This window comes from Vicia villosa, unplaced genomic scaffold (genome assembly GCF_029867415.1).
Source record: "Vicia villosa cultivar HV-30 ecotype Madison, WI unplaced genomic scaffold, Vvil1.0 ctg.000621F_1_1, whole genome shotgun sequence".
NCBI classification, from domain to species: Eukaryota; Viridiplantae; Streptophyta; class Magnoliopsida; order Fabales; family Fabaceae; genus Vicia; species Vicia villosa.
This window is the reverse complement of record NW_026705279.1, coordinates 652,961-676,208: the sequence shown is the minus strand read 5'-3', so window position 1 is coordinate 676,208 and position 23,248 is coordinate 652,961. Positions and strand designations below refer to the sequence as shown.

The 23,248-nt window shown below is 32.8% G+C and overlaps 3 protein-coding genes across 3 annotated transcripts; all 3 read left to right on the top strand.

Annotated features, from left to right (window-relative positions):
• Positions 1–3,954: 3,954 nt before the first annotated feature.
• Positions 3,955–6,577, top strand: LOC131629899 (adenylate kinase 1, chloroplastic-like). Its single transcript, XM_058900701.1, has 4 exons — positions 3,955–4,291; positions 4,910–5,050; positions 5,142–5,414; positions 5,667–6,577. Exons 1-4 carry the CDS (start codon positions 4,043–4,045, stop codon positions 5,808–5,810), a joined length of 807 nt encoding a protein of 268 aa, XP_058756684.1. The 5' UTR covers positions 3,955–4,042; the 3' UTR covers positions 5,811–6,577.
• A 1,531-nt stretch (positions 6,578–8,108) lies between these two features.
• On the top strand, positions 8,109–11,226 carry LOC131629898 (WRKY transcription factor 44-like). The gene is made up of 6 exons (XM_058900700.1): positions 8,109–8,416; positions 8,825–9,070; positions 9,219–9,350; positions 9,713–10,365; positions 10,463–10,621; positions 10,741–11,226. Exons 2-6 carry the CDS (start codon positions 8,861–8,863, stop codon positions 10,922–10,924), a joined length of 1,338 nt encoding a protein of 445 aa, XP_058756683.1. The 5' UTR covers positions 8,109–8,416; positions 8,825–8,860; the 3' UTR covers positions 10,925–11,226.
• Positions 11,227–19,630: 8,404 nt separating this feature from the next.
• Positions 19,631–20,491, top strand: LOC131629845 (uncharacterized). The gene has a single exon (XM_058900646.1). It carries the CDS (start codon positions 19,631–19,633, stop codon positions 20,489–20,491), a length of 861 nt encoding a protein of 286 aa, XP_058756629.1.
• The last annotated feature ends 2,757 nt before the right edge of the window (positions 20,492–23,248 follow it).

Below are 23,248 nucleotides of genomic sequence, written 5' to 3'. Positions count from 1 at the left end.
ACAAAGCCAGGGGGTTGTGACACGTATATCTCCTATTGTAATGGACCGTTCAGAAATGCAGACTTTACATCCAGATGCATCAAGGACCAACCTCTGTTTGCAGCTAACGCAATCACCAGTATGATTGTTTCATGTCTAGCTACAGAAGCAAACACCTTAAAGTAATCGAGCCCAGGTTTTTGAAGAAAACCTCTTGCCACTAGCCTCGCTTTGTGTTTACCAACTGATCCATCTGGCTTCAGCTTTACCTTGAAAACCCATCTGACGCTGATGGCTTTCTTCTTCTTTGGAAGTTCTGTCAGCTTCCAAGTCTTGTTTCTTTCTATAGCCTCAAGTTCTTCTTTCATGGCATTCAGCCAGACTTTCTTCTTGAGCGCCTCTTTAATACCCACTGGTTCAGAATCTACTAGCATGGCACACTGAATGACATCTCCCTCTGAGTCAACTTCTGTGTCTTGCAACATGTCAAAATCTGCAAACCTTCTAGGTATAGTTTTGACTCTTTGTGGCCTTTGAGCTACTTCAGAGTCAGCTACTCCAGAGTCACTTCCCGAAGCTTGTCCTCCAGATTCTTCATCTTCAGGGTTTTCCCTTCCAGAATCATGATTACCACCAGACTCTTGATCATCATCATAATCTGGATCAGAATCAGATTCACCATCTGACTCATCTTCAGAAGATTCTTCATCTTCTGACTCTAACTCTTCTTCAAAAGTTATCTCTACATCAGAAGTTGGTTGAGACTCTCTCCAATCCCAAACTTCTGATTCTTTCACAATGACGTCTCTGTTGACTTCAACTTTGTTAGTCTCTGGACAATAAAGCTCGTATGCATCTGTACTGTGGTACCCCACCAATAACATCACTCTACTCCTATCATTCAGCTTCTTCCTTCTAGCTTCTGGAACGTGTTTGTAACACACAGAACCAAAAACCTTCAGATGACTAACACTTTGCTTCTCATTAGTCCACTTCTCTAAAGGAACAATTTCCTCCAGCCTCTTTGTTGGACACCTGTTGAGCACATATGCTGCAGTAGCAACAACTTCTCCCCAGAGGTTGTGAGGAAGTTTCTTCTCTTTTAGCATACTTCTCGTCATATCAAGCAAAGTACGGTTTCTATGTTCAGCAAGACCATTGTGTTGAGGAGTATAAGGAGCAGTAACCTCATGCTCAATTCCATTATCATCATAGAACTTATGGAATTCTGTAGAGTTATACTCACCTCCACCATCCGTTCTGAGAATCTTTATCTTCTGACCACTCTGCTTCTCAGCCTTCACCTTGAACTTCTGGAATTTTGTGAACACCTCAGTCTTAAACTTGATAAGTGTTACCCACGTCATTCTTGTGAACTCATCCACAAAAGACACAAAATACCTATTTCCTCCAAGTGAAGGTTCTGGAAATGGTCCACACACATCAGAGTGCACTACTCCCAGAGCATGCTTTGCTCTTGGAGCAACTTCTGATACAAATGGCAATCTGGGTTTTTTACCTTTCATGCATACCTCACATGACTTCTCAGGCTTCACAATCTTAGGAATGTCATGTACGAGCTTATTAGAACTTAGATGCCCCCGACTTCTATAGTTCAGATGTCCCAACCTCTTATGCCACAACTTACTATCACCTTCTGAGCCTTCTGCACTCAGACACTCTGATTTAGTTGTTTCTACATTCACCTTGAATGTTCTGTTGCTTCCCTGTTCATATTGCATAATCAACTTCTGATTGGAATCATACAACTTCAAGAGGTTGTTCTTCATAACAACTGAGAAACCTTTTTCAATAAGATGACTCACACTCATCAGATTGCTTTTGATTCCAGGAACATACCAAACATCTTTGATCATAACATTCTTCCCATTCTTCACTCTGACTTTGACATTTCCCATTCCTTCTGCATAAAGGTACTTATCATCAACACATCTGATTTTTGTCCTCCTTTCAGAGTCAAAATCTATCAGTCATTGTTTGTTTCCAGTCAAGTGATTTAAACACCCAGTGTCCATATACCACCACTCTAACGAACATCTTCCGTCAGACTCTAAAGCCATCAACAGCATAGGTTCATAATCTGAAACTCCTCTGGCTATATTTGCTTCTTCTGATCTCCTTCCTTTGTTTGCCAAACAGTCTCTAGTAAAATGGCCAAACTGTTTGCAACAGTAACATTGAACTTTCTTCTTATCCTTTCCCTTTTGATATCTCTTCTCATCAGAAGTTGAGGCTTCCTTCTGGAATCTACCACCACGTCTATGCTTCTGGTCCTTCTTGACAAAAGAAGCCTTCAGAGCTTGCTCAACTTCTCTCTCAGAAGTTCTTTCAGTCAGACGCAACTCTTGTGCTTCTAAACTGCTTTGCAACTCTTCTATTCTCATGGTTTCCAGATCTTTAGAATGTTCAATAGATACAACAATATAATCAAATTGAGGAGTAAGTGACCTCAATATCTTCTCTATGATTACTTGTTCAGAAAGGGTTTCTCCACAAGCCTTCATCTCATTAGTGATCAAAATCACTCTAGAGATATACTCAGAAACTTTCTCATTGTTCTTCATGTTGAGATTTTCATATTGCTTTCTCAGGGATTGAAGCTTCACTTTCTTTACTGATACGTCACCACCGTAACACCTGACCAGTATATCCCACGCCTCCTTAGACGTCATAGCATCAGAAATCTTCTCAAACACATTCACATCCACACACTGATGGATGAAGAACAACGCCTTTTGATCTCTCTTCTTCATCTCTCTCTGCGCTTCTCTTTGTTCTTCTGTTGCATCCGCTGCAACCGGAACATATCCTCCAGTGACAAGATCTAGAACATCTTGAGCACAAAATAATACACGCATTTGAATCATCCATCTATTTCAGTTTTTACCATCAAGAACTGGAAGTTTGGTATTCAAGTTGCTTCCACTCATCTTTAAACTTGTGCAGGAAAACAGATCTCACTCACACTCACACAGTGTTTCCCAACCCACAAACAACCAAGAAAAATGTGATTCAACACAACTTTGTTTCCCGGAAACAAAATCAATCACACAGTTACACAAACTCACGTTCACTCGTGTTTCCTTGTGTTTGGAACCAGAGCTCTAGATACCAATTGTTGGTGCACAATGAATAAATATGATGACAAAGAGAATAACGGTGCAAAAGGTTAATGAGAGAGAATAAAGTTGTTGTTATTAATGATAGCTACTACAAGGCTATTTATACAAAAGAAAAAATTGCCACCTAAGCCCTAACAGACTAACTTAGTGAACAAGTTTAAAGTACAAACAGTACAAAGTACTAAAGTACCCTTTAACTAAATAGCTAAGCTAACAGGACCCAGAAGGTAGAACTTCTGGTCAACACTATCTTCTGAGTAACCATCAGAAGATCAGCCCACATCAGAACTTCTGATGCTCATCTTCTGAATATTGTATTACTCTTCAATACACACAAGCAAGAGACATTACAAATGCTCAAACACACAAGAAAGAGATTTCTGATTGCTCAAGCACACAAGCAAGAGATTTCACAAACACACAAACAAAAGACTTCACAAATGCTCAAACACACAAGCAAGAGACTTCACTACTCAAATATGCAGGCATACGACTTCTAACAATCTATCTAACAGATAAATGACAGTAATTAAATAATAGTTATACTTAATCTACAATAAGAGATGTAACCAGATTACAACACAGAAGGAGATATTATTTTTAAAATTGGGTGGTTTTATATTCTTAAACAACAACTAATAATCAAGTTGTTAACCGTTGTTTTAAAATATCGAAAGATTATGAAAAGAAAAAAGAAGTGTCTAACATTAAAGTATTATCAATAAAAAAAAACATAACTTTACTAAAATTGAAAAGTAAACTTTTAAAAATAAAAAATAAAAAAAGAAAACCCGTGATTTTTTTTCTTCTATATACTAACTAGAAAAACATCAGACAATTAGGTATAGACATAGCAATACTGCCTGTCTGCCTCCATCATCTCCTCCTCTTTCCTTCCCAACCTTACAGCTGCGATTCCGATGGCAGCCATAACCCGCTTCGTTAAACGCACAACACCCTTTTATTCCTTAGCGCGTGGATTCTCTTCCATTAATTCCCACGCGCCACCGCGTGAAAACAGGAATATTCAATGGGTTTTCTTGGGCTGTCCCGGCGTCGGTAAAGGCACCTACGCCAGCCGTCTTTGTAACCTCCTCGGCGTCCCTCACATCGCCACCGGTGATCTTGTTCGTAATGAGCTTTCCTCCAAGGGTCCCCTTGCTTCCAAGGTTCCATTTTTTACTTTTTGTTTTTTGATTCAAAATGAAAAAGATGTTACCTTTATGTTCTATGTTTTGGTATTGATTTTGATTTTGAGTGTTTTTTTTTTTTTTTATCTTTGTGATGTGTAGAACTCAAATCAAGTGGTAGATTGATTTGTGATTTGTCAAAATTTCAATGTTGCAAACCTAGTTGCATGATTTGCTGTATTCTTGTGAAAGGGTGTTAAAAGTTTATGCTTTTTGGACTATCCATACTTGGATTCATGTGGTTTCAATGGTTTGGATTCATTTTTGTTAAATCTGGTTATGGAGAAAATCATGGTAATCTTTAATTTTTGAACTTTGTTGTACCTTAATAAGCTGAAATTAGAGATCATAAGGTACCACTTTTCACTTATCAGTAGTGTTGGTTTAAATCTCTGATTTGAGATTTGTGGTTCAACTGGTTTGTTATTCATTCCTCTCTTATTGCTTTGAATGGATCTGAGTTCTTTTTGCATTTCTCGTTGTTATTAATAAATGTACCTGGTGAATGTGAATTGAAGATAACATGGTTTTGGGAATTGAAGATAAATGCATGTCTTTGCTCTCTGATTTTCTATTTTTTTATCATCTAATTTGCAGCTATCAGAAATAGTAAATCAGGGTCAATTAGTGTCAGATGAAATCATTATAAACTTGTTGTCGAAGAGACTGGCCGATGGACAAGCTAAAGGCGAATCGGGTTTCATTCTTGATGGTTTTCCTCGAACAATAAACCAAGCAGTGAGTATCTTCTTATTGTGGTTATGTTAAAAATGATTTTTCCAATGATTATCAAATGATTAAAATTTGTATTACCTTTTCATCTGTTTAGGAAATATTGGAAGGGGTGACTGACATTGACTTGGTGGTCAATCTGAAGATCCGAGAAGAAGTACTGCTTGCGAAATGCCTCGGCAGGAGAACTTGCAGTCAGTGTGGAGGAAATTTTAATGTTGCTTCCATTAATATCAACGGTGAGAATGGTCGCCCTGGAATGAGTATGGCTCCACTTCTTCCTCCCGAGCATTGTATGTCTAAGCTCATTACTCGTTCCGATGATACTGAACCAATAGTCAAAGAAAGGCTTCGTGTATACAATGAATCGGTATTTTCCCCTCTTCTTCGTCATCTTCTTATTACTACTACTATTCAAGGGATGTTAATAAGCAATTTTATTTACTAAATTTGAAGTTGTTTATATGTCATCTTAATTATGGGGCATTGAGAGTTCTACTTCTGAGCAAAGTTAATAAAATGCTTGTTTAATTTTCTGTTCTTTACAACCTCTTTTCATAGTTTTCTCTCTCTGTCTTTCGTTTCTTATTGGTTTATGCTATGATCTCCATCTTGATTGCAGAGTCAACCTGTGGAAGGGTTTTACCGTAGCAAAGGAAAACTATTAGAGTTTGAGCTTCCCGGAGGGATCCCGGAATCTTGGCCAAAGTTGCTGCAAGCGCTTAATCTAGATGATTATGAAGAGAAGCAGTCTATTGCAGCATAAGCTATAAAAGTGTTACCATATAACTAAGTATTTCATTCTTTGCATGCGTATTCTGCATGCTATGCAATTTTGCAGGAAATAGAACCAATGAAGGTCGGCTTCTTCTCGAATTGGTATTATTTGAATAAATAATGATATCAGGAAGTGTCCTAAACTGTTTACACTTATACCCTATTTTGTATTTCCATAATTTGATTTAGTTATATATCACAATGTTTTTTAATGCTGTCTGGAGAAAAATTTCCGACGCAGTGTTGCATAAATGTTTACTGTTTTGCAATAAGTTTCAACAGGACCGGCACATGATTTCTGTGTTTAGTGTTGTAATTCATTACTGAAATTTATTGAACTAATGTTATGTATTATTGCTCCAGAGATTTGTGGAAATCCTAATTACACATTACTCACAAATAACTGTTTTTCTTTGATTATACTGTTTTGAATGCCATATTTTGTAGGTTTGATGAGAGTACGAATTCCAGCATGTCCCTGTGTTGAAGTTTAGGCACATGTTGTCCAGATATTTCTTTTTCTGATTTATGTTAAATTTATTAGAGTTTTATTAGCTATACCAAGAGTTTGAATACTAGGTACTAGTATCACTTTGGGATTATATCATTACTGAATCAAAGATTAATGGTTTATAGCTAATGGGATTATGCTATTGAAGAAGTGATAATGATGCTGAAATGAAACGGTGGTTTGAATGAAATGTATATGAAATATGTTCCTAGATCTGTTTGATCTTTTAATGGTTAAAGAGAATAAAAATGGATAAGTTATAAATATTTCATATTATAGTGAAAATAATGGTTATATACCTTGGATGGATACTAAAGATTAATCCTTAAGATAGTGTGTTAAAATGAGAAAAAGTAATGTTGAGTAAAATTGAAATGGTTTGGATAAACATTATAACTAATAACCACCATATATCTTGCCATAAGTTATTGATATGATATGGTTGAAAAATTTATTCCTATTGGTTGATAGATCATAACCATAAAATTTATTGTTTTTGATAAAATATAAGAAGAATTGTTAAATTACAGAAACTTATAAGACATTCTGTCTAAATTAAATTTAATGATTATGAAATAATTTTTAAAATAAAAAAAATCTGAAGATCTTTTTGAGTTATTATTTTAAAATTTTCAGTTGGTTCTCTTATTTTTGTCACTATAAAATAAATAGAAAAATATAAAATTAGTTTTTAATAATTGTGAAATGTTTCTTTTCAAATTTTAGAAAATTTATATTGATTTAAATTTTTTTAAAATTTATAAAGATGGTGTCAAAAATTTAACAATGAATAATTTTTATACTCTATTAAAATAAATTGATTTAGGTTAACTAATTTGAATTGTTTAAAAATTAATTTTTTTTAAAAGTTAATTTTTAATCAGCTCATTCAATTACTCTTATTTGCTTTGTAATTTTTCTCTTGAGTTTCATTTCAACACTCTTATTTCTTAAATAAATAAAAATATTTTAATGATAGTCTTTTATTAAAGAAAAATAAAAATAATGTAACGAATTTATTGTCTTTTATCTTATATTGATTATTATTTCATGCATATTTTCATTCGATGTCGAATTAGTGTTGAAACAGAAAAATGTATTTTTTAAAAATAAAAAAGTTGTCAAATCTTCATTTTTATTAAAAACAAAAATTAATTAATTTTAAGTTATGTATGTAAACTGTTGTTGACGGTATTATTTATTTATATTTATGTATCAATTTAAATAATTTGTTAAAAAAATTATTTAAAAATTATTTAATTATTTAATATTTATATTTTTAATACACATTTCATTTAATTCAAAAATATGTAATGTACATAGTTGAATAAATATATTTTAATAAATTTAAGTCATCTACTTATTATTAAATTTTAAAAATTAATTGTAATAAAAGTATTATTATTATTATTAGTTTATAATACTCCCTCCGTTTTTTATTATAAGTCGTTTTGGAAAAATATTTTGTATTTTAATCTATGTCGTTTTACAATTCCAATGAATAATTAATGCTATTTTTCCTATTATAACCTTAAATATTTATTACTCTCTTATTTCAATTATATAAATTTATCTTCCACGTGTCATTAATGAAGGATAATTTTGTAAAAAACTTTATAATTTCTCATTTTCATACAACAATTATTATTTTTCTTAATCTGTGTGAAAAGTCTAAAACGACTTATAATAAAAAACGGAGGGAGTAGTGATTAGAGGTAATGATTTTGTAATCCAAAGGTAGCATTGAAAATAACCATCTTCATCATGAGAGTGAACTTCAACAGATGGTCAATGCTATACAAATATTGACTGTTAGTTGTCCGTACAGTTTTGGAGGTTGGAACAACCAATCCTTAATATTCACAAATCCCAATAACAAACAACTCTTCATCCATTTTTTCACTTTCTCTCTAACCACCACCATGTGTTCCAACTTGTTTACTCACTTTTAGAATCAATCAAACCACTTCCACTCTCACTCCGCTCTGTACATAGTACTAGTACTACTTATTTATTAAAGTATTCATGAACCTTATGACAAGTCACATAAGCCAAGGTTACATCTTCTTCTTGGTTTTCTGCAGGTTAGTTTCTTCATCTTTTTCTTCTCACTTGTTATTTCAATTATTGATAATCACTTTTGCTGTTTTTGTTATTAGCCTTTCAGAAAAATGGTTTTGTTCCAGACCAAACATTATTTTGGAACAGACACCATTTGTTGTTTTGTGAGAGAACAATAAAAAGTATTAAACTAAATTTGTTTATAGCCATAACTAGGACTACACTAGGATTTTCAGTCTAATGAAACTTTGAGCTGTTGAAACTTTTAAAGTAATTTTAAACAGTGCTATTAGTTGTTGGTTACTAATACTAATTATAGCAACATTAGGAGCCACTGTTATTAAACCTTTGTCTGTAATTTACAACTTTTATTGATGATATTTAATTATACCTACCTACTTATCTACCAAGTGATCTTTATCTTGGTTTAGTTGAAGGTAAATCTTGGAAGAGATAGATAGCATTTGATGATGGATATTGAGGAAGTAGAAAGAGTAGTGGTTGCCAAACCAGTTGCTTCAAGGCCAAATTGTTCTACTTTCAAATCTTTCTCGGAGCTTCTAGCAGGTGCTATCAATGCCAATCCTCCAATTGCATCTTCTTCTCAAACTACAACTTCTGCAATTAGACCAAAGACAGTCAGGTTCAAGCCACCATTGAATCTCCCCCCTTCTCAGGTGAGCGAACATTCAGTGCCATATAATATAGACCATTCGTTAGTGTTTTAAAAACCGAATGGTCTAGTTCGGTTCTTAAAACATTTGTCGCAGTGTTTTGAAGTGTTTTTTGGTTTCTAACCTCTCTTGGGTTTTTTTACGATTACAGGCTGACATTTTTAGAGGTGAACTTAGCAATTCTTCTGACATGGATCCTAAGCCTGACACCAATCAGTCTCTCATTTACAAGCCAATGGCAAAATTCGTGTCACAGACAACTGTCTCTCTCTTGGCAAACATGGTCAGTATCTACAGATTCTACACTCTCATAAATATAATACACTTCTTTCTCTTAAGCATATGAGTCTTAGATATTTAGGATTTAAGATTTAGGTTGAAATTCATAATAAGCATGAACCAAACTCTAATATGTTATCAGAATCTATCTTATATTTGTTGGAGCCATCTTTCTAATACTGCATGTTAAGAGTCCTACATCGAACAATATATGGTCTGAATATGTGCTTGACAATCCTTAACCTTCAAGCTGGTTTTGTCTGGTTGAGTTAGGCTCAATCACATTTCTTAACATTGCACTTTACGCTCCATGAGCACAATAGATTTTTTCCAACACTTACCTCTTTTTCTCTTCTTTTGGAGTAGGGAATTTGTAGTACTAGTCAGCCACAACCACAGCAATCAATGGAGACCAATCTTCAGAGTCTTAACCATGACAAATTTAGATCTAACAAAACCTCAAATTTTCATCAGAACATTACTACTACCCTACCTACAGAAACATACCAGGCCACTGAACCTTGTAAGACGCCTGCGCAACAGAACATGGAGGAAGACCAGAAAGCTTTAACATCATCCACAGTGAATGCGGATAGACCTTCATATGATGGATATAACTGGAGAAAATATGGACAGAAGCAAGTAAAAGGAAGCGAGTATCCTCGAAGTTATTACAAATGCACACATCCTAATTGTCCAGTTAAGAAGAAAGTTGAAAGATCATTTGATGGCGAGATTGCTGAAATTGTTTACAAAGGCGAACACAATCATGGAAAACCGCAACTTCTAAAGCGCAACGCGGGAGCGACACAAGGATCAGGAATGGTTTCTGACGGAATGGTTCAAGATACATTATGGAGTAATAATAGTAATCAGAATGAAGGAAGAATAGAGAATCATGTCAAAGCTTCACAGACTAATGATTCTGTTCTAGAAAATTCATGCGGTTTAAGCGGGGATTGTGAGGAAGGAAGCAAAGGATTCGAGGCAGACGAAGATGACCCTAGAAGTAAAAGAAGGTGAAAAATAGTCTTAACACGTACGCAACTTCATGTAATGTAGATGTGTTATTGGTAACATAATATTTTCAGTACTAACTCAACTAAGTTTGTGCAGGAAAAACGAGAACCAATCAAGCGAAGCGGCAGCATCAGAAGAAGGTTTAGTAGAGCCACAGACCGTGATGCAAAACTCAGTGGATTCTGATATCCTTGGAGACGGCTTTCGCTGGAGAAAATATGGACAGAAGGTGGTGAAGGGAAATCCATATCCCAGGTTCATACTTTTCTTCTTCAAAGTAACTGTAATATATGAGTTGTTTCAAGATTACTTGTAAAGCAAGGTTCCTTGGAGATTACTCTTTCTGACCGCATTAATTTTTTTTCATCTTGCAGAAGTTACTATAGGTGTACTCATATAAAGTGCAACGTTCGCAAGCACGTGGAGAGAGCAATAGATGATCCAAAATCATTTGTGACTACGTATGAAGGAAAGCACAACCATGAGATACCGCTCAAGAACACATCAACTGTAGCATCATCTGAAAAGGATTCTCTTAGTAAAGATAAACCATATTGACACTAATATATTATTAGTTAACAATAACATTATAGTTATTATGACTAAATGGTTTGAATCCTCATCTGATATATTTTCACACATTTTGGTTGGCTAAACCCAACTCATTTGAAGTGATTTATTCTAGTTATCCTAAAGTATGCTCAGAATAATTGAAGTTCATCAGAAGATAGTGACAATTTGAAATGCAACAACCACTGAGACTAGGTTATTTACTTTATGTTTTAACTTTTGATGAGAACAATATATGTATTTGGAGCATAATTCATATGGTAATCAAGATCTTTATTCTTGTGGATGCATCTATAGAGACACTTTCGCTACTTTAGATAGTTTTGCTCAAAATATTTGTATCACTGCTGTTTTGCATCACGAGTTTTTGGAATAATGTTGACAATTGAAATTGCTTACATAAAGGGGTGACATTCACTCTGTATAGAAATCGACTACTAGCTAGTCACTAGTCAATATGATTTCAAGTGAACCATAACATTGAGCTTTGGAGCTTAATAAACAGATGAAAAAGTTGTATGACTTTGGTTTCCCAAATGACATGCATTATGTCTCATATTTATCTATAAGAAATGAAACAATTGTGATGACATGTTAGCAAAACTAGGACTTTCTTTGACATATATCAAATCATTAGTGGAACACCATTCTAAATAATATCTATATTTTTTAAAATTCTGTTCAGTTAGCTACATGTTGTCCCACACAATGTTGAGACAATTTGTGAGACAATATAATATGAACAGTGCGATGAACAAATAAATAAAAAAATTAACGGATAATATAAACAATAAAAATAACAAATAATTGATAATTCAGTTTGGCGCACGTCGGCACAAGGGAGGGAGGGAGAGAGAGAGATGTGTATAGTGGTTCGAAAATTCATTGTTACTATGCTTACTATACTCTTCAATGGTTGCCCATTAAAGTTTTGTTGTTCTTCCACAATGATTTTGACGTTACAAAATTGTTTTGTACAATTATAGTTTGAATAATGTTGATAATATAAATCTTCGAATCGAATCCTTGTTAACTTGTACAGAGTATCTCACATTGAATTCTAGGGTAGTATTTAATCGAATTTGACTTAAAATCTTTCAGCTCCATAAGAGTGGTATTATAAGTCTCTATTCTACATCGATCTTTACTCTATTATACCGGTATCTTAAGCCTTGATCTGTTTGAAGATGTGAAAAACTTCAACTTTGATTGTAGGTTTTCAAACAACTTTTTCAAAGTATTTGTGGAGAGAATAACCTCTTTATTTTGTGCTAGATTGACAACCCTATCTAGAACAACACACACAATTTGAAAACCCCTGAAGCCCTCAAGAAATCTCCAAAGGAAACATTAATCACAATAACCATCATCCTCACAGATCCCACACTCTACGATGAGAACTAGATCAAAACGATAATGGAAATGCCGTTGGACTTGAGACTTCACATACAGGAGGGGGAGGAGTCGAATTGTGTGGTTTGAAAAAAATATAGTTTTGAAAACTTTTCGAGATTAAAATTAGAGTTTGAAAATATTTTTCTATTTCTAAGGAGTGAAATATAAAAATAAAGTGCGAAAAATAAAAAAGTTAAGGAAAGAAGAAAGACACCAAGAATTTTAGAGGTTCGGTAAAAAATAAAAGACCTACTCATCACCCCAAAAACCGATCTTGAGAGTTTCCATTAAATACTTGAGAGCTTTTAGTAGGTAAATCTCACGAACCCCTTTATAAAAGGAAATGATGGTTGTCATACAACCATGATAATACAAGACAAAGGATATGATTGTTTGCGTCTTCTCCATTGAAATGTCGAGACTGGAGTGAACAAGCTTTCTTCTCAACGGTAGATTGAAGCGGTAAGTCTTCTCTCTAAAAAAATGATTGAGCTCAATTTAGTTTAACAGGATAACCAATAACCTTTTGAGATTTTAACAGGTTGATCTTCCAGCTTAATAAGAGCCTTATGGGAAGTTCATTAATATTAATGATCTTCAACCTAAATAAATATCAGGAACTTATCTCATAATCCCCAACCAAAGCTTTTAACGGGTTTAGCTTCTAACCACAAAATTTTAATCCTAAATTGACTGTGTTCATCCAAGATTCATAAACAACATTCTTGGAGAACTCATACAATACTACATATTAAGAATTACAAGAACACGTCACTCACAAAAGATCTTTCCTCAAAAAAACATTTGGCTATAAGAACTAGTGTGAGAAAGTGAAAATGAAAACTTAGAGAGAGAGAGTGTGTGTATCAATACACAAACAGAGTTCTGGATTAAATGAAACGAGGAATGATACCTCTATTTATAGGCTTGAAAATTTCCAAAAGAGAAAACTTCATTAAAGCAAAAATTACTTATACTAATTGATTAAGCCAATCGATTAATTCATTTAAAAATAACGGCTATGAGTTCCAAAATAGGTAAGAAGTGATATATAATCTTTGCTAATCGATTGAGTGCATTCAAATTGTCTTATTCCTCAAAAGCACGCTAATCTAATCGATGGACATAATCGATTAGATTCAGTCAAACAATAATTTTTGGCTTTTTGAATGCTCCTATCATTTTCTATACAAATTCTATATATACTTCTCAAGGCTTTTTCTTTTCAAAATATTTTATAAAAAGGTTTTAGGTGTGTGTTCTTATAGCCATCTACTTCTACAAAGAAAAACTTTTACTTTTACAAAAGTTTCACTCACTTACTAAATTGGGAGATTAACTCCACTAAGCCTTTTCTGATATATTATTTTGTGTTGACATTTGGCTTGAGATTTCTTTGAGGCTTTTGATGTAATCTATTTGTTTGTCTTTTTCAGAAACTTTCTTGATATCTGAACTTTGTCAATCTTTATCAAAACCATGAATTATATCTTTAATATCTTAAGTGCTTTAGTTGACTTTCTTAATTGTTGCATCTTTACTATGCTGAATGTTATCTTTCTTTTCTGATTTTTTTACAATTTTATCATGTTCCATCTTTATCATGTTGAGTATCTTCACAATTGTCACCATCAAAGTGTGTCGTGAATTCTTAATCAAAAGTAGTTGTGTATGTTTTTCCAAATTTTGAATGGATTTTTGATAAAAATGGTTTATATCTGTGCTGGAGATCTAGCAGTCAAATGAGATAAAATGCTATTTGATTCGAGTCATAAGCATAAAGTATTATTTGAGTCAAGAGATCAAGTGATTTTTATCAAGATCCAAGAAACAAGAAAAACCAAGTCTATGATTTGAGTCATGAAAATCACTAATTTGAATCACATTCACATAACCAAAATCGAAAGGTTGCACTATGTGTTTGATTCGAGTAAGGAAATATGCGATTCAAACTAAACCTCTATGATTTGAGTTATGAATTTTGTTATTCGAATCATGACAACTTGAAGATAGGTCATAAAAATTTTGTGGCTTTGATTCGAGTCAAGCAAGTGTGTAATTCTAATCACATTTCCAGAACCTTAATTTTTGCAAAATGCAAAGTGTTTTTTAGAATCCAAACTTGTCATGAATTGAACCATTATCAAATGTTGTTCTTGATTAAAAAACTTTGACAACTTGATTAGAAGCATATTACTTGGACTATAATCAAACAGTTAGATTTATGCATTCATAAAAATATATTAAGAACTCCATCCTAAGGTGCGCAATCATGTGAGGAGAATCAATAATGATAAGAATAAAACTAAAAGCTTAATGACAAGCAAAAAACATAAACCCTTAGGTAAACCAATTACAAGGTCATGCTTGACAAACTTGTTTAAATGATCCATATGAATGTGAGCATCTCTTTTGTGCCAAAGTCATGCATCATTGTTATTGTTTACCACAAGAAATTTTAATTTCAATTATAAATCATCAATAGATATCATAAAGATATTACTTATTCAATTACCGACAAGTTTGAATTCTTGATATACCTTATCTTGAATAATGCATGCATCCTTGTTGAAATTTATCTTTAGGCCTTTATCACATAAATGACTTATGTTCAAAAGGTTATGCTTTAGGCCATCACATATAATACATATTTAATGGTGGTAAACGATGGTGTACCTACTCTTTCAATGCTTATAATTCTCCCTTTAATTATCTCCGTAGGTGACAATTTTTTTTGATTTTAGAGCCAAGTTTGAAAATTTTGACTTGTCTCTCGTCATATGTTTGGAGCATCCACTATCAAGATATCACATGTTGGTAGTGGACTTTAAGAATTCCTAAAAAAAAAAAGTAAATTTTTTTAGGTACCCAATTTGTTTTGGATCCTTGTGAGTTTGTTCCTTTCTTTACTCAAATATACTTTCCACTTGGAACACCAATATTTTAAAAAAAGGAGTATTTAGGATATGACCCTTTGAATTACAATAAAAACATGTAGGACTATAGATAGACTTATTTTGTTTTAAATGATAACCATTATTCTTTACAAAAGTCTTTATAGGTTGAAAATTCTTTTGAACCACCTTTTTGGGTTGAATCTTATTAAACAATGGTAGATTTTACAAAGATTGTCGGGCTTGAGTGAGATTTGTTAAATTTAGAATAACCAAGACCACTTTTATAATTTGTATAACTTTTTCTACTCAAAAGACATTTTCCAAACTAATTTGTCCTTTTTCATATTTTGTAATCACCTGATACAAATCAACATTTTTTTTATTTAAAGAAATTTACAATTTGTGCATGTTAATTCTTCGACTTTATCTGATTTTATTTACATGGTATTAGTTTTACTTTCTAGGCATTGAATAATTTACTTTTGTTTTGTACATTGTCTAGTTAGTGTCAAGCATACAACATGAAATTCAAGGAAAGCATTTTGCAATTCATCATATGATGGTTTACTATTTGTTTCAAAATCACTAACCTCATTTTCTTCATCATCAGAATGGTGTGAAACCTTCAATGCAAAGTTTTCTCTTTCTTCATTATCTAAATTGGAATATGAACTTACTTCGTTGTCATCTTGGATAGGCTTTTCTTTTCAAAAATAGTCGTTACCTTTGGTTGCCCACGATCTTGTTAAGGATCTAAGAACTTTTTGATTCATTTCATCATTGTTGAATGTTTTTCCAAGTACGGTTAAATGTTTTATCACACGAGTGAACCTCTTTTGTAAATTCAGAATCTTTTCTCTCGAAAGTATGCTAAACATCTCTTATTCTTAAGAAAGAGAGTTTAGTCTTGATCTTTTACTTCCTCTGTTCCTTCGAATGTAACTTCCAAGGAATCCCAAATTTCTTTAGGGGTTTGACAGTTTTATATCCTAAAGAATTCATCATTCCTAACGAAGATGCTAGTATATTTTTGCCTTTCTTATCATGAAGATTTTTCTTATTATCATCTTCATTCCATGCATCTTCAGGTTTAGGTTGACTAACACCATCTACAAGAACGATTGGGATGCAGGGACCATTTTAAAAAGATTTCCATACATCAACCCATTGTGATTTTAGAAATTGTTGCATCCTAATTTTCCAAAAGTCATAATATTCACCAAGTAACTTTTTAAAATTTATTTAAGGATTCTGAAATTTTTATCTTAAACAAATTAACTTTTGGTTTCTATCGTTCTTAGAGAAAATAATGCAGAAAATAAATGACACAATGATTTATACTAGTTTCCCTTTTTCAACTTAAGGATACATCGAGTCCCTCCACACTTTGGAAGATTTTTCCACTATGAAATGGTACTTGTACAAGTATTCACCAAGACCAAGTTACAACCTTCAATCATAACCAAATAAAGAACACCACTTTCTTTTTACACCTCTAGAAAGCACACCACTTTCTTTAATATAAACTTATCACCATACACTTTGATGATTACGTCATCCCAATATATATTGTGAATAATTTGACTAAAATTGATTCTTGAAATAATTCCAGGATGATAGTTTGATATTCTCTTTCCCAATGATACAACTCAAACTATAGTAATTCAAGTGCTCATAATGAATGTACAAAACTTGTGGATAATTTGAAAAATAATGTACAAAGTTTTCTAGTATGAAAATAAATGAGCACTTTGATGATTTGTTTGAATTGATATGAAGATTATCTTTTTGGAAAGAGGCAACCATTGTTTCTGTTGTATGCATTCTTATATACATCATGGAACATTTCTATGAAAAGATGCACAACTTTAGAAACAAACCATAAAGCATTATGATGTTTTAGAAACATTTTGAATTTGAAAAAATGCATTGCTTTGGTATGGTAATCGAATATCATAATGTGGTAATTGAATACCACTTCTCAAATGGTCAAAAATTGGAATTTTAAATACTGGTATTCGAATACCGATAAATGGTAATCGAATACCACTTCATCTAAAAGTGATATTGAAGCATTTTTTTCAACGAGTATTCGAATACCACAATATGGTATTCAATTACCATTATGCCATTTTTCTTGAACTTTATTTTTAAAGTATGACACAATGTATGAATAAAAATGATAATGCAAGAAGGATTTAGATGAAGTGAAAGATGTTTTGTTCTGAGAAATTGAATGTGTTATATTATGAATTGTAGTCATGTACCTTAGTTAGGCTTCTAGTGATTCAAACTTCACCTAATTCTTCATCATATTCATTTGTGACATAGAAGATATAACTTGGTTCATATTCTTCTCTGTACCTTTTGTCTTTATCGAAATCTGTTCTTTATTTATAGTAATGTGTTTGCTTCTTGTTGAGTTTTTTTATTCCTCTTAGAGGTGACCACATTGAATCCATCATTTGGCATAGTTTTTGAATTTTAAACATCATCATCTTCAATCTCATCCATATTATCCTATAAGTTTTCAAGAGCTCATACACTATGATAGGCCCAAAAACATTGAGTTTCATGGAAATTTTCTTCTTTAGCAGCATTTGTAGCATCTACAACTCAAAGTCTTATTTGTAGCATCCTTGTTTTTGTCATGATCTTCTAGAATTGTATTCATATCAGGTGCGAGATTAGCCAACTTGAGTATACAATCGTCCTTCACCACACCACTTGTGTCACTTAAGTTATGAGTAATGTTTCCTGGTTCCTCACATTTTTCTTTTCCAAATTGACTACCTTTATACATATATCTTTCAATTTATCATCAACTAGAACATCCTTTTTCTTCAAATCACCCTTTGATTTACTTTCGGAGTTGTCACAGAGGTTTGTACTTTAAATTTTTAATTTTCGAGATATGGATGACCAATGTAATTGCAATAGTTGCAAAAGTTAGGTCATTTTTCATATTCAAGCTCCACAAAAGGGCAAACTCAAAATAAACTTTTTTCAAAGAGGTAATACCCCATTAATTTTTTAATAGTTTTCTAAAGAGAAGATATTTTGAGATACAAGCTAACCACTATAAAAGGGTAAGTAGTATTCATCCTTTGATATCAAAATAGTTTGTCTATCACCCTTCACACATTGTTTAGGAATTTGACTAAAAGGAATGTTACCATAACTACTTCGGCAAATGATTTAATTGCTTTAGATTTATCAGGCTTGACCAATAATAAAAGTTATAGACTTGTTTGAAGGAAATGACAATGCATCTTCGAACTTGTTATTTAGATATTTAATATTGTTAGAAATTTTAACATAATAATACATTTATTCAAAAAGAGATCTTCTTAAAAATAATTTTTATGAGAAATTAATCAAAACATATTCTTATTTTAAATAATATTTAAAATTTTACCATCCAAAAGTAGTATTTACAAAAAATAAATAAAAACTTAGTTCATCTATTTTTTTTTAAGGTGAATACTCTAATACCTTTGAAATTGGTTGGATACCGATACTTTTCTCTAATTAGATGAAGATATTTAATGCCACATCATTTTTTCATATTATTTTATTTTTAATTAAATTAAAATTTTAAATCAATTAACACTAAAGATACTTATACTCAACTAAAATAAAAGGTACCAAAAAATTTGTTTTTTTTAAAACATAAAATATATTTTAAAAGAGTTTAATTGCCAAACACGATGGTTGTAAAATGTGTAACACTTTAAATGTATCATAATCATTAATATGTGTTGTGGTGAAGTTAATGTAAAAGTAAAACATCTCAAATAAGTGTTGTGATCAAGTGATATTTAAAATTTAAAATATGAAACTGATAGAGTATCAACTAGAAGGTGGGTATTGATGTGCTCGGCACATACATTTCTACCAATGTATTTTGAAATAATGGTACTCCTTATAATGCTATTTAATTAAAAAAAAGTTAAATGTTATTTTTGAAGAATAAATATTATAAGATGATTTTTTCCTAAACTACATTAATAATTAATTTTTTTTGGAAATAATAACAATTTAAATTTTAAAATTGAGATTCCATATTCAAGTGTAGAGAATATTCCTTTTATACCTTAAAAAATTAAATTAAATTTTTAAAGACCTAGTCAATGGATTAGAGATTAAATTGAGAAGAGAGAAAGAAGAGATCAAATTGTAGGCGTAGAAAGAGCCACTTTTGGAAAGAGGTTTAAAATTTAATTATATTTAATATTATTAAAAAGTAACAAATAATTTTACACGGAAGCATACTTTTCTATAAGTAGCATTAAAACGAAACCCTAGTTCATTCAAACTTCACGGCAACTACAAACCTCCCTCTTTTTTTCTGTCCTTTCTTGCCGTCACTGCCTGAACGAGAAAGAAGATCAAACCAGAGATGATGAACCTTGATGATGACCATGATGCGTCATCATGGTTAACACTCTCACTACCGAGTGGTGATGTTGTTATGGATGATTCACTCTCACAACAACCATCTTCACCACCTTCATCACCCCTTACACCTATAACATTTGAATACACACCTCCAATACATCCTTTTAACCCTCTAACATTCTTTCATTCGGACATCATGCGCCATGGTGTTCATCCTCCTCCTGCTGCTGCACCACTTTCATATCAAGAACAACAAGATATGGTGATTGCACCTTCATGGCTTACACTTTCACTTCCATTTTATTCATCATCACTACCACCACAGCCATTAACTCCTTCTCTTTCTCCTCCTAATGCTATCATTAGTAGCAATAGCGAGGAGCAGGGAAGTCCTTCAAGTATTCAACCACCATTCCCATGGGCTACTTCAAAGCCCGCCACAGTTCACACTCTAGATCACTTGTTGTATGATTTGAATATAAAGACTATTCCAGGTACTCTGGAATGCAAGTCTTGTAAGTTTCAACAGACTGACTTTCGTTTTGATTTGCTTGAAAAGTTTGAGAAAGTGGCAAGTTTCTTCATGGAGGAAAATATGAATTATCGTGCACCTGATGTCTGGATGAAACCGGTGTTTCCAAACTGCACGAGGTGCGGGGAAAAAAGCACAATGAAGCCGTTGATTGGAAAGAAAGAAGAGATCGATTGGCTGTTTTTGTTTTTGGGTGAGATGATAGGGTGTTGCAATCTTGAGCATTTGAGGTATTTTTGCCTACATGCTAACATTCATAGAACAGGTGCCAAAGATAGATTGCTATATCACACATATCTTGGTTTATGCAAACAACTCCAACCACAATGATCCTTTGATTGATATAATTAGATTGGTATATGTTGTTTTAGGTTTGATCTTGATCCATCTCTCTCGACACTTGGTAGTGACAGCTTCTTCCTTTTCTTTTTTTTTTTTTCTAGTTTGTTTTGTAAATTTTCGGCGTGATTTGAAATGAACCCTAGCTAGCTCCATTGCTATGGTAGTTTGGGGATCTTTTCCTTTATATTTGTTCTATATATATTCATATTATTTGCTATAAAAAAGAGACTGTTTTGAAACTTTATTGTTTGAACTTTGAAACTGAATTCATTAGGTTGATCCGGGTTTCTAGCTAGGTAGAATCAAACCTGTGCCACATAATGCTGCAAACAACTAGACTCAGTCGCTGTTAGTTAAATTCATGACTCATCAGTTTATTAAAGAAAAAGACACGTGTGATAGAAAAAATATTTAAAATAGGTGAACACTCCGATACCCTTGAGTTTAGATGGGTACCGGTACCCTCAACCGCTATAATTTCATGTCATGTCATTTATTATTTTAATTTATTTTAAAATAAATTAACATTTAATAACAGTTTATACTAAAGGTGCCGGTACCCAACTTAAATACATGAATACCAAAGAATTTACCTTTAAATATCCTAGAAACTTGTAACAAATGATACTGTGGACTATTTAAATGAAATACAAATATAACAAAGGCATTACAGCAAAGTCTTCCTCACACCCTTGATTTTCAAAGGTTTGCCTTAAGTCTTTCTTGATGAACTTGTAATGGCTTTTGTGTGTATTTTTCATATCTCTCATGATGAACTCTGCATTTTTTCCCTTCGATTATATATGTTGTTTTCGGATTTGAAAAAATTATCACAAAGAACATTATCGGGACGAATCACATATTAAGTCGTTTTTTTTAAAACGTTTCGCCGTACTGTTAATAATTATGAAATGCAGTCGATTTTCGACGACGTCTCTAGGATAAAATATACTGTTCAAAAATATGATTACCACTTACACTGTAATAAACCGTTCGAAGAAATACACCTTCATATAGTATTTAAACCACTCGCCAAATTACAGAACAAAAAAAATTGAGATGAAGAGATCAGAGGGAGAAAAGAGATTTCAAAAATTAAAAAATTTGAAATAGTTTGCAAATGAACCGAAGAACTCTATTTATAGGCAGGGGAATTAGTTTAGTGGAGCAAAGAACGTGGGAGGGAGTTGAACTTTTCAGGCCCATTACTAGCGGTTTTTGCTTGGTCAGCAAGTTATTGACTCGTTCTTTGAGGACAAACCAAACTTAGTCAAAGCTAGGTTAATTTCCATTTCTATAATTAATTCGTAATTAATTAAATTCCACCAATTTAGATTCCAAAAAATTAGTTCTTACTTGTGCTTATTTATTGTCCATTTAATGTCAATAAATCATTCCCATTGCCACTCCATGTTATCATCATTCCAAGATTTCCAACAACCCCCACTTGAATTTACAAGGTAATTTTAGAAGTAACGTCAAACGTTTCTAAGATTGTGCATAAGCAAAGGTGTCTACGACTTGAACCTTTGCGTAACAAGTAGGATTCTAACTCAACAAGAGTGACACTATTGTCTTGAACTCTATCTCAGACATTATACCCGCACATAACCTTTTCTTAAGGATTAATCTTATTTTTCGTGCTTTAATGGCCCTGCACGTGTATCCGGGTTTAATGAAGGATATAATTAAGCATTCTGCCTGGAAATTCCATAGGAAATGGCCTAAGTTCTATAATCACACATGTGAGTCTATCAAGAGTACTCATGTAGCCTAGGTACACCCTCATACAGAGTTTAGATCTCATTAAGAGTTTCTATTATCTCATCCTCTTATCGCTTCAGGATTCATGCTTATCTTATTTACTCTAGCATGATTGCCTTATATTACTCACAACTTGTTATTACCCATTAAACCTATTTATTAGGATCCTCAATCATCTAGGTCGGGTTACCATCATAAGAACCTCATTTTTTTATAGGCATTAGTCCCTTTTGTATGTATTATGGACTTTCTCTCTAGGTAATCCTTTAGTCAAAGGATCTGCTAAGTTTTCATCAATGCGTACATGATCAACTCTTACAGATCCTTTAAAGATATAATCTCTAACGGTGTTGTGATTTCTTCTTATTTGACATATTTTACCATTATAATAATGGTTCTCAATTTTTGCAATAGCTGCGGGACTATACTAGTGGATCAACACAGTTGGCATAGTTTTTCCTGTAAAGGGATCTCAACTAGAAAACATCTTAACCAGCTTGCTTCTTCACTAGCTATGGCTAGTGCTATAATCTCAAACTCCATTATGTACTGAGCCAAGATAGTCAGTTTCTATAATTTCCAATATACAACTCCTCCAAATATATTGAATATATAGCCACTAGTAGCTTTGGAATCATACAATAAGGTGTTTTAATCTGCATCACTGTACCCTTCTAGCACTACAGGAATTTTTTATAATGTAGGCTGAGATCTATGGTTCTTTTAGGGTACCTCATGACTCGCTAATAGCTTATCAGTGCTCGTTACTCGGTCTACTCACAAACCTTCATAACAATCCTACAACATATGCAATGTCGGGTCTAGTACAATAAGTGACATACCTGAGACTTCAAATGATGCTCGCATATTCTGGTTGTCTTACAACTTCACCAGTGTTCTGAAATTGTTTCACTCTTGGATAATATGGTGTGCATGCAAGTTTACAGTCAAAGTATTTATATTTCTTTAAGATTTTCTCCA